Consider the following 13,348-nt stretch of genomic DNA (forward strand, 5'->3'; position numbering starts at 1 on the left):
TAATGAAGACAAATATGTGAAAAATATTTGAATGACAAAATTAAATATAAAGATATTAGAAAGGAATGTAAAGGTGAACTAGGGATAATTTAAAAAATCAATTTTTTTTAAAGTGGTATGGGCATGCGGAGCGAATGGATAAAGAGAGAATGACTATGAAAGTACATGTTTATATTTGTCAAATGTGAACGGGAGAACAAGAAGATGATGGCCAAAAAAGATTTGGCATGAAGGGATCAATCAGAACCTTAAATCTTTTTGTGTCGAAATTCTACGTAATCGGAGGACATGGAAAGAGTCTCAGTTTGATAAAAGCTTTCCTCATCCCACCATAGTTGTTAACTCGTTCATACTGTGTAAGGAGTTTGATTAATATATCTGGAAGTTTAAAAAACAATAGTAGTGTGGTTGTCAATCATTGGTAGAATTGGTGAATATTACACGTCTGTAAAGTGATCACTTAACCAAGCCTATGACGGTCGTAAGCCTTGTAAATGCACAGACTTCCATATTCTCCTTTATTTTTGTTGAGACTTAAAAAAAAGTAACGTAGATAATTATATAGTAAAATATATAAGAATTTACTTGTTTATTCCATTGATTTGAAAAGAACATATCTCCGATCCCTATGTCAGATTTTCTCCCGTATTTCTGTATGAACCCTTCAATTGATAAATGATCATGACATCAATGTTAATAAATAAACAATAAATCTCTGGATATATCATGGTCCACGTGGGATATAATATTTTAAGGGATGTAAAGAGGGGAGGCTTTCAAAAATATGTGAAAGTATAGTTGTTGATGTGTAATATTATCGATTTCGCTCAGAAGACAAAGCACATTCTCCCGATATCGTGTAGTTATTTGCTAGCAAGGTGAATTTTTTCTCCCTTTCAAGTACAAATTATGTATATATATATATATATATATATATATATATATATATATATATATATATATATATATATATATAAGTATATATATGTATATATTTATATATATATATATATATATATATATATATATATATATGTATATATATATATATATATATATATATATATAAATATATAAATATATATATATATATATATATATATATATATATATATATATATATATATATATATATATATATATATATATATATATATATATATACATATGTATATATATATATATATATATATATATATATATATATATATATATATATATATATATATATATATATATATATATATATATATATATATATATATGTTTATATAGTGTGTGTGTGTGTGTATATATAACTTTGGAACCAGTAGAAATGTGATCAATCAGACGAATATGCGGTACAACGAAGTATGTTTGATGGTGAAATAAGGAAATAATGCTAGGCCAAAACAAATATTATTAACAAAATAAAGATAGTTGTATTGAGATGGTTTGGACACGTGGAACGAATGAGGGAGGAAATAAGGGTAAAACAAATTTATGAGATGAATGTAGTTGAAACAGGAGAAGGACATAGGAAAACAAGCCAAGAGTTGCAATAATCGGCAGGTACGTATGTGGAGATGCATTTAAGTGGAAAAATCGAAGATAGTTTCAAACATAGAGCAGTGTGACGTTCTATTATATCTGCCTACCCCTGAGTAAGCGGCGAGATGGTTGTAAGTTTGTTTTTCTATGACTTAGTCACTTTGAACGCTTGTGGATCGTCAAGTCAGGAAGTCGAAGTAATTGATGAAGCAACATTATCTAGATGCTAATTAAATTCATTATCCAAAATGATAACATTACTATGGACTCCCAGCCTAAAAATGAATTTGATGAATATGATAGAAATGATATGGTTGTACAATATTTTGTTTAAACTTAATTTAAAATGGACTAAATTTACTACCTTTTAGGTAGGCAGAGAGAATAGAATGCCACATCAATCCCTATTTGCAAACAATCTTCGTCTCTCACATTTATGCATCTCCTCATACATACCTCCGATTATTCAAACTCCTGGCCTGACCACATTCAAGTAGTTAAAATACTTGGTCATGACAAGTCTTTCTCTGCTCTTCATCCATTCATGCATCTCCTTTTGATCGCATTTAAAACGATATTGTTTAAACAAATCTTTTTTGATCAGCTCAAAAACCTTAAACGCTTTCCTTAATAAAATTACTATATACGGCGATTGAAATGAATATAAGTGAGTCGCCACTCATTACATCCAGACCAGACAAGTTTTTCATACTAACAGCTGCTTCATTTTCCAGAGGATATATCCATCTTTTTTTATTCTATGAAGAGTTTTTATCAAACAAAAAACGTCTGAAGATTTCGCCAACACGTTTCGTTCTCAAGGACTCCACAGTAAGATAGTTTATTTATGAAAACTTCAACACTAGCCAAACATCAAGAAGTCATAATTTTGAAATAAATCACGGGAAAGCCCATATTGTATTTTTTATCAAGGGTTTTCGTCAAGGATTTCTTGTACTTTTTATGATTGTTACTCGTCTGTAGAATTCAATATTGCCGGAGTGACTTTTGTATTTATTGCCCAGGGAATGATTTATTCTTACAAAAACAACGTTTATGCGCCAAATATTTTTACACCGAAAAAATTCTTGGCCTTCTGTATTTACATACGATACACATGTGCATATGTTAAGAAACAATCATTAAAATATGTAAATAGATCACAATATACTCGTATTTTTTTAAATATTAAATCATCTAATCCAAATGATGAAATAAGGAGATAATTTATTTTATTTTTTCTTTTATTTAATGCAAGGCTGAAGTAAGTTTAATCAAATAAAACAGAAACTTTGTATGTAGTTTTTTTACCCATATATTTTAAATATAATCTATATTTGAAGCATTAACTTTGTGATTTTCCATTTTATAATTAAAATTTAACTTTTTTTTATAATTTACAACATTTTGAGTGTGTCCAAATACTTGTTCACAAAATCTGGATTATCTTCAATTACAGGAGTTATTTTCATATTATTTTTTGACATCTCATCAAAGATGAAGAAGAATATGGAAGTCTGGGCATTTACGGGGCTGACGACCGTCATGGCTGGTTTAAGTGATCACTTTACACACGTGTAACATTCACCAATTCTACCCATTATTGACAACCACACTACTCATTGAATCAAATTCTTGGAAGTTCTATATATATGAACCAATTTAGAAACCTTGTTCTTGAATCACTAGAACTTCACTAGAGACATCTATTGGTGAGATGTAAAAATATTTTATTATAACTTAATTATAATGTCAATCAGTTTCGAAGCTAACCACTTCTTTATCAAGACTGATTAATATTAAAACACTATCTACTTAAAACAATTAAAAATATTTTGACGGTTAGGCAAGAGGAGCTTGGGAAGAACTCAAGTGGCTTTCTTTTGATTTTATGATTAGTACTTAAGTAATTAAGTATTAATCAGTCTTGTAAAAGAAATGGTTAGCTTCGAAACCGGTTGACATTATAACTTAGTTATAATAAAATATTTATAGTGATTTTAAAACAAAGTTACATTTTGATTACATATATTTTATTTGACCAGTGCCCGGGTCTCTTCGTTACCGATATCGTCAAACAGTGGAAGGCTAGACAAAATTTTATGTTTTTTACACGAAGGCAGGTGTTGAAAACCATGATATTTTTTCTGACATAGTGAATGTTAATTAAAATGAATTAAAATTCATATCGTCATTGAATTCTTTGCGTGTGATAACTTTTAGTGCGTGAGAAATCTACCATTTTTCCACAATTTGTTTGTCACTTTACCACAATTCGATTCAATGTAAAAAAATATGTGATCCTTTACATGCAATTATTGTTACTAGTATAAATAAACAAATAGTTTTTTTTAAATTAATAACCCGCAAAACCTCTACTTTAAGAGGCTTGTCTGCATGTAGGATAGTAAGGATAGGGAAGTTAAAAGTAAAAAATACATCACAACCACCCAAACCAATTGTAAATAAATCTTTCTTGATTTCATTTTGTAATAGGCGGGAATCGAACCCGTGACGCTAGTTTCACAGTCAAGCGTCTACCCAACTACACCACGGCGCTTGTCATAGGCTTTTCCAAAAATGTAGGGTAAATTTGTCATTTGGCCGACACGTCAACTTACCCAGGGTTATGGTTAAGTCAGTCGACTTTTATAGCTAGCTTATTGAAGTAAAGCTTAGTGTTTATAGCATCAAGTGATCCTACCTGGTATGAGGTTCGCTATGAAGGTGAAGGGCAAGCAGAGAACGTTGACCAGGAGATCAGCGCAGGCCAGGTTTACTATGAACAGGTTGGTGGGGGATCGCATCCGGGGAGACCTCACCACGACCGCCACCACGAACCCGTTACCCACGAGTCCGAGCCCGAACACAGCACTGTACGCCAAACTGTAACGTAAGAAAAAAAGGTTTATATTAGAGCATAATACAACCTAATGTAACGTAGCTAAACCTTACCTTTTTATTTCACTTTTTATTTAAATTTTATTATTATTATTATTTATTATTATATCACTTGGTAAATACCACTTTTTCTTAAAATCTATTGTGACACGTGTTTCGATGCATTTCACATCATTTTCAAATACCGTATGTGAAGCTAAGTCTTCATTTAATTATATAAGTTATATCTTAGGGACGTCGAAGCATGATATATTTTTTTTACATATTTTTAAATAAATATTTATAAAATATATGAATAATACATTTTTTAAATGTAGTACATAGTAAGTGAAATTTGAATAAAAAAAGCGAAGATATTACCAAAAAGTGAGTGCCAAATCAATTATTGTAAAAATCTGATCTACAAAATTAAATAAACTAGGAGTTTGAGATGTTTATTATTAAAACTATGAAAAATATATTTATCAAGTAAAAATTAAATGGAAAGTATATTTTCAACATTTTGAGTGTGTCCAAATACTTGTTCACAAAATCTGGATTATTTCCAATTACAATTGTAAATGCCCTGACTTCCATACTCTTCATCTTTGATGAGATGTCAAAAAAAAGAAAAAAAAAAGAAAGTACATTCGTTATTTTAGGTTTTCGATAAACAGATTTCGATGTATCGATCGAAAATCTCATTTCCAACACCATAATTGCATATGTATTAAAGCAAACGTCGCTCTTAATACGAGTAAGCTAAGTGTAAAAGATATGGATATTTCTCAAGTGAATTTTTTCGTAATATTTCGTATATCTAAGCGATGACGAATTCTGTAATCCCACATGCAAGTAATTCATGATCAAGATCCATAACAAAACATGATGCAGTGTTTTATATACCCCTAGGTGCAGGTAAGTTAAAAGAAAAAATAAAAATGGAGATAAGGGTAATTGTTTTTAAAAAAAAAAACTTTAGTAGATTCTGCCAGGAGTCGTTTGTGCTTTTATCGTTCGAAGGCACTAAAACACAGGGAATAATTTGGAGCGCCTGTCATTTGGGGTCCTTTCAAGGCGATTTATTACCATCCTCGTTGCAAACTGCTTAAAACGAGCCATTTTATGACGGAATTGTACAAGGTATACGAAACATTCCTCTGGGTCAAGAAAATAAACAAATTTTAGATTCCTGTACACCTTGGTGCTATCAGTTATCATCTTTTATTATATTTTTGACGTTTGAAACATGTTGACTGGGTATTTATTTTTCAATACGTTAATAACTGTCCGAAAGGTTAAAAAATATAGAAGTTTAACGATGAGATTAGTGAAAGTAGGTAAAATAAAAAGGAATTTGTTAATCAACCACAGCATGCATGATTTCATTAATATTAACAGACTTAATGTCATATGGATGTTAACTAATGTATAATAAAACTACTAGATTTGTAGCGATTCCATTTTCATTTTATTTAACTAGTGACCGGGTTTCATTGATACCCACATCATCTGCCTGATGATGTCAGTAGTACTCGGTCACTGGTCAAATAAAACAAAGTGAAATATGCTGAATAAATTGTGTTTTATTATTTACATTATTTATAATGTCCATCAATTTTGTCTCCCGTGATATTCTACTGAATTCAAGCAAATAATATATTAAGAAATTCCAAGAATTTGAGTAGTGTGGTTGTCAATCATGGGTAGAATTAGTGAATGTTACACGTGTGTAAAGTGGTCACTAAAAACAACCAGCCTCGTATGATGGTTGTAAGCCCCGTGAATGCCCAGAATTTCATATTCTTCTTCATCTATACTGAGATGTCAAAAAATAATAAATATCAGTGCAAAATTTGTGTTAATGTTTATTTATTTAAACTTCATGTACAGAAAATAAAAAGTACATTAGCGGGCTTATTGCTAAAAAGCAATATCTTCCAACCGACCAAAGACGGACTAGTGATATTGATCAAAAACGTTTGATACCATATATAGCCGTTTGCAATCAGAGGGTAGATAGTATTTGAACATTTAAAAAACATAAATTACAAATTGACATTAAAAAAAAACATAAATTATGTTTATGATAGGTAGGATTGTGAAAGTAACGCAAGGGTGCAAAGTGATCACTTGACCCAGCCATATTTCATTATTGTTTTAAGATTTACAATTACAATATTAGAAATATACTTCCGCAAATTCAATATTTAGATGCACCGCGTATGTTTCATCACTAAGCGATTATTACAATACATCATGATATTAGTATGTAGGTACATACATATGTATTATGTATTTCTAATTTCAGATAGTGATATGAATATGTACCGCTCTGCGTATGTGTGTGAATGTTGTTGTAGGGGGTAGAAGGGTGAGTTCTCCCTGTATATGTATGTACTAGCACCTACACTACGCCATCGTAATATCATACATGGCGTTGTTATCAATATACGACAGTAAGTTTCAGATAATTTATGGGATTTCATAAATTACCCATTAATGAAAACCAAACTTCGCTAATGCTTATAAAATTACCACCCAAACTAACTTACTAACTAACCATCACGCAGCTTCCCCTCAGGGGTAGAAAGAGAGAATAGAACGCCAAACCAAACTGTATTTGCAAACAAACTTCGTCACTTCTACATTCATACATCTCCTCATATATATATATAATATCCGACTATTATTCCAACTCCTGACCTGACCTGACCTATGTGGTAAATTAATGAAATCTCCAAATGGTAAATAAAATTTCAAGTTAAAATATTTTTCAGTCATTTAGTCCTTTTGAGATAATATCTATTCATTTTCAATTCAATTTTTACTTAGTAAAAATCACTATTTCTCATAATCTGAAATGAATAAAAATACGTGATTTGATGCATTTCGCATTATTAAAAAAAAAATAGTATTATATTTTATATTAAAAAAGGATAAACATTACAGCAAAGTGATAAACGAATAAATTTTAAAATATAATTTAAAATACGTCACATTTTACCATTCGAAACATCATACAAAAAAGAGAACCCCGTTGGTAAATCGTATGAATAAAAACTGGACTTTGCATAAAAAAATATATTAAATTTTCCTCCAGTAACAACAGATGTTCTTCAGATAAACTTGGCCACGTGGACTCAAATTGTTTGAGAAAAATGTGTAAACCAAATCATTTAAAGCTGTTCAGCATAGGGTTCATCTTGATGCCGTTCTCAGTGTAGAAAACATGTTTTCAAACATTCAAATGACGTGCTTTACTATATTTTAAAATGACTTCAGAATGACATTTACTAATAAAATTTATAAGATATTTAAAAAAAAATTTAACGCCTTTCTTTCTCGTAATAAACGATCAAGACAACACAGCATTGATGCAATACAGTGCCTTATACATCATTAGGTTTGGATTGGTAAAGTTTAGAAGAAGAATTTTGGTGGTATATTTCGTGATATCAAGACAATCGTTTATTTTATCCTATTTAAAAAGTGGGATTATTTTAATTTTAAGGCCATAAAAATACAATAATTTTGTTTTCAAAATGAGGTATAATATTTAAATTAAACAAACCAAAGTCCCAAAAAAATATGACACGTTATTTTATCAAAAACATTTAATAATCCAGGATTACGTTCGCAATTGTATTTAATTCTCTTATCCGATAAAAATACATATAGCAGGATTTATAGTATTGTCGCATAAAGAAAATAAATACCTACTCAAAACAATGAGAAGGGTGGTTTATAATGAACAATGACATTACCGACCGTATTTATACCGTATATATATATATATATATATATATATATATATATATATATATATATATATATATATATATATATATATATATATATATATATATATATATATATATATATATATATATATATATATATATATATATATATATATATATAATATATATATATATATATATATATATAAATACCTACTCAAAACAATGAGAAGGGTGGTTTATAATGAACAATGACATTACCGACCGTATTTATACCGTATATATATATATATATATATATATATATATATATATATATATATATATATATATATATATATATATATATATATATATATATATATATATATATATATATATAAATATATATATATATATATATATATATATATATATAAATATATATATATATATATATATATATATATATATATATATACATATATATATATATATATATATATATATATATATATATATATATATATATATATATATATATATATATATATATATATATATATATATATATATATATATATATATATATATATATATATATATATATATATATATATATTATATAATATATATTCATATAAATGAAATAATATATACAATAATTTCGTTGATTATGCGTTTTATATTTATTGCTATCGTTTCATTATGTTTAAGTTTAATACTTTTAGTATAAAATATTAAAATCTATTTAGAAATATTAGTATTAACCAGGTGAAGCGTAAGTTGAAAAAAGGATAGATATTACTATAAAGTGATTGCCAAATTAATTAATGAAATAAAGAATACATATATAATATAAATATAAAATAAGTGACACATTAATTTAAAAGCATTTAGATTAAATAATAAAAAAAAACGCAAGTCTACCATCGCGTTTCACTATAATGTTGAAAGCTCTGACAAAAAAATAAGTGAACAATGCTTTTGGTATCACGAAATAAGTCGGGCAGATTAAATTAATTTACTTGAAGTCTAAGTCAAGGAAGAGAGAATAAAGGCGAGAAGAAAAGGCGTATTAATCAAACCAAGGTTACTACGTTGTAATAATTCTGTTGACATTTTTTTATCTAACGCCTCAGAACTTGAGTAATTGACCCACTGGGACTAAAATTATTTCACATAAAAAAAATCTTAAAAATAAAAAAAAAATCTCTAATTGACACATTGTTGATGTGTGTTTAAAAAATGAATCTCTCTTTTTTTCCCTTGCTTGTGTACAAGAGTTATTTAAAAAAAAACACTAGTATAATACCACTTAATGAGTTTTATTTCATTACACACGTTTAGTTAGTTTTCGAAACTAGTCGTGTGTAATAAAATAAAACTTAATTGTAGTGATATTTTACAAATGTTTAATTAAAAAAAAACAACATTTCATTCCACAAAGTAATGGCAAATCAATAAATAAGGGTATTATTTCTTATCATAACAGATGATCACAATAAGGTTAAGATGAAAACGTATAAGAGCAAACGTCTAAATATCATAATTTTGTACTATTTGTCTAGAATTTCAACTGACAGCTTCCATTGAATAACAAGGGTATTATTTATTGATTTGGTATTAACTTTGTGGAGTGACATGTTGATTATTTTAAACACTTGTATAATACCACTTATTCAGTTTCATTTCATTACACGACAAGTTTCGAAAACTACAGTTGTTTTATTCAACAGATGATTATAAAAACAAACGAGTAAAAAAAATCACAATTATAGAGGTGGGTGGGGTTATAACTAGAGGGAGGGTAGGTTAAGCGAGGGAATAATTAGAGGCTTTAATGGGAACATAGATAATAGTGGTGAAATCAACATGTCATTCCACAAAATCACCAATCATTTATTACAGATTATAAAACTGCATCGAATTTGTTCGCAATAAGTTAACTTATGACAGTTGTTGCGCCTTGCGCGTGTCAAACTTTTAAAAACAACCTAGAAAACATTTATCACGCGTCTGTCGGAATGTCGGCCATCCGTGCACTGGAAATTGGGCATTACGAACACGGGCCATAGGGGCGGAATTAGTATTTAGGTCTCGGTGACCGCGCGGGGTATCACGCTTCGAGGCCTGTTCCCGACGCGTGCCCATGAAAAACTTAAAAGGGTTTTGATATATTACTAAACTGCGAAGACCCCCGGATCACATTCTGGGAATAAAACCACAACAGGCAATATATCCTGCTCGTAGACTTCTGAAGGACACTTTTAAAATCAAAATAAGATTGCTTCTTTGTTTGGAACAGTGTTTCTCAACAATGACCATTTTCCTACTGTGGTCCTTTTAAGGGACACTCTTTTCTGTTGTTGACAAACGCATATTTTTCAATCTTAATTTTTGTCCGATGATTCTCTGTTTGATGTTATTTATATGACAATAATTTCATTTTTAAATTTCTTAGTTGATCTTAATAAGGTAAAGATGAAAACGTATAAGAGCAAATGTCTAAATATCATAATTTTGTACTATTTTGTCGAGAATTTCAACTGACAGCTTCCATTGAATTACATACATTACCATACATGTGTTATATATATATATCAATTACTTGCACAGATAAAATTTCAAAATGGTATATTAAAACAAGTTATAAAATTGTAAAAACAAACTCGTTTGTTTGAGTAAACTCTCTTCAAAAGAAGTAAGGTGTCTAAGTTACTTTAGTGAAACTTTAAAATATACACTGTATTTTCCAGAAATTCCGAAAAATTAGTGAGTGAATTTAGCATTTTGTGTGATAAACAGTCAATATCGGTAAAGATTATTTAAAAAAAATGTATTGAGAAGATCCTTCTGCACAAAATCTACATAAGAACCTGTAGACGACTAGATCTTCCAATTCGATTCTCCTAGAATCAACATTTTTCATCAGCTAACATCATTTTAATTCTCAGTTATATAGATTTATATTATCCACTGACACTTCGTGATGGAATTGCATTTTTAATTTATTATTAGATTAAAACCAATATTTTTAGCTTTTCCACTTTTTTATTTGACCAACGACCGGGTTTCGTCGTTACCGACATCATCAGACTGGATATATATTTGCATCTCAGTTATATATTTGCATCACAAAACTCTCCTGTATTCTATGAATTATATTATAACTGTGTATTATTATTTAAAATATTTTCATCCCAACCATTTTTTAAAGTGATCCCCAAAGATACGAGCACGGCCCACAGTTGAGAATCACTGCTTTGGAGGACTAGAGTAAAACGATAGTTGTAAAACGAAAATATGTTAATACACTCGCGTAAATTTAAATTCCAGCAAGTTACATACTTCCAAAGGACCTCATTCAATTCCTGAAAATAACTCCTGTTTTTTTGTTCATTAGATTTCATCGTAATGTATCGTATATATAGCCTAATAAATTGTATTGCTTTTACTACATAAAGTGTTTTTTTTTAATACTGACCATTGAGTGGTATTGTCCGTTTCCATAGTGTTAGTACTTTTGGCTACCGTAATGGAAGTCCAGGCTTCGATTCCCAGGAGGATAAAAATAAATGTTATTTCTCTAAAATTAATTTGAAATTATCCTGGACTAATTAATTAGACTGGACTGGTTAGAGAAATAATAGAGTATTATAATAATCATGCATGTCTGTATTCAATTGAAATTATTATATCTGAGTATGTACTTAAATGAGATTTGTTACGTTTTTGAAATATAGAGTCTAATCGATCAAAACGGCTTTATTCGCTGTAAATTACATTTTCCTTAAAGACATTTATGATCGTATATGTCTGTTCTTCTTTAAAAATGATTAAATCTGAGCACTTAATGCAATCCGTAACGTTTTAGAAAATCAGAGTCTAATTGATCAGAGCTGCTTTATTCGTTGTAAGTTACTTTTTCCTGAACGGAAACTGTATATGGATAATAAATGTACCAGCTTGGGTCGGCATTTCATTACATAATTGTACCTGATTGTACTAGATCTCTCCACTGATTAGTCGGAAGGCTTTTAATTATCAAAGTGCCAAAACATGTTGTGTACTATATTTAGAGCTTATCAAAGTATGAAATACGAATAGAAACGTCTGCGTTCTTTGAAATAACGATTGCCTTTAATAACTTAATTACAAGCTCTGATTTTAGCATTGCTACACGCGATATCGTATTTAACTATAGCGATTAGTGATAAAAAATTATTTCAATTTCGGTCTATCGACTTATGAAAACTATGTGACAAATATGAACATGGAGATGGCAAATGAAGGATGATTGGATTGGAAGTAGAGAACAACTTAGCATGATTAAGAATTTCAAATACTTGAAAGTGGTCGGGTCGGAAGTCGGAGTCATCAGCGGGTATGTATGAGAAAATGCGTCCATGTGGAAAAGGTGAGGATTGTTTACAAAGACAGATTGGTTTAGCATTCTGTTCTTTCTACCTTCCACTGGGGGTAACCGACGTGATGGTTAGTTATATATGTAGAAGTTTGAAAAATTTGAGTAGTGTGGTTGTCAATAATGGGTAAAATGGTGTATGTTAGACGTGTATAAAGTGATCACTTATTACAAGCCAATGACAGGTGGTTAACTCTGTAAATACCCAGACTTCCATATTCGTCTTCATTTATGTTGAGGTGTCAAACAAATGTACAAATAACTCCTAAGTTGAGAAAACTTATATTGAAACCAGCATTTGGACGCACTCAAAATTTTAAATACAAGGTTGCTTAAAGAAGAAGGTTCTCATTTAAAAGGTAAAAAAGGTTTTACAATATTCGGACGATTTGTAAAATTAAATATTTTAAGCTCACCTTAGGATCGCTGTCGTCAAGAGTCCATGTTTAAGAACGAATCCTGGGTCGCCTTCCGATCCAAATGTAATATTTTCCGATACATAAATCACTCCAGACCAATCCGTTGCTTCCGAGTCGTTCAGCATCTTAATGAACTGTTATTCTCGTCACAGTGGGAACGCTTTAAACTGAATCGGATATGCATAATAGCTTCTGCAGAGAAACCGGATGATTATTTCACCTAATGACAAATCACGGGTGAATCGGATTCGACATAATCACAAAGTAATCGATTGCAGCGCAATAAAGCACCTACTCGCACTTCATACAATCCTGTTACATTTTTTTCTAACTCTGGGAGAATGTAGTAGAAAAATATTTATTATTTTTGT

General features: G+C 29.5%; 1 protein-coding gene across 1 annotated transcript in view; it reads right to left on the reverse strand.

The window, feature by feature from the left end:
* The window catches only part of LOC148308217 (neuropeptide SIFamide receptor-like), an 89,887-nt gene extending 76,839 nt beyond the window's left edge, over nucleotides 1–13,048 (reverse strand). The window contains exons 1-2 of the mRNA XM_088262143.1: nucleotides 12,975–13,048; nucleotides 4,235–4,416 (exon numbers count right to left, since the gene is read on the reverse strand). Coding sequence (XP_088118269.1) covers nucleotides 4,235–4,337 — 103 coding nt within the window. The 5' untranslated portion in view covers nucleotides 4,338–4,416; nucleotides 12,975–13,048. The remainder of the gene's footprint in view (nucleotides 1–4,234; nucleotides 4,417–12,974) is intronic.
* Nucleotides 13,049–13,348: the final 300 nt, after the last annotated feature.

The sequence above is a fragment of the Brachycentrus maculatus genome, unplaced genomic scaffold, assembly GCF_059751285.1.
Source record: "Brachycentrus maculatus isolate JH-2025_06_01 unplaced genomic scaffold, ASM5975128v1 h1tg000173l, whole genome shotgun sequence".
Classification (NCBI taxonomy): Eukaryota; Metazoa; Arthropoda; class Insecta; order Trichoptera; family Brachycentridae; genus Brachycentrus; species Brachycentrus maculatus.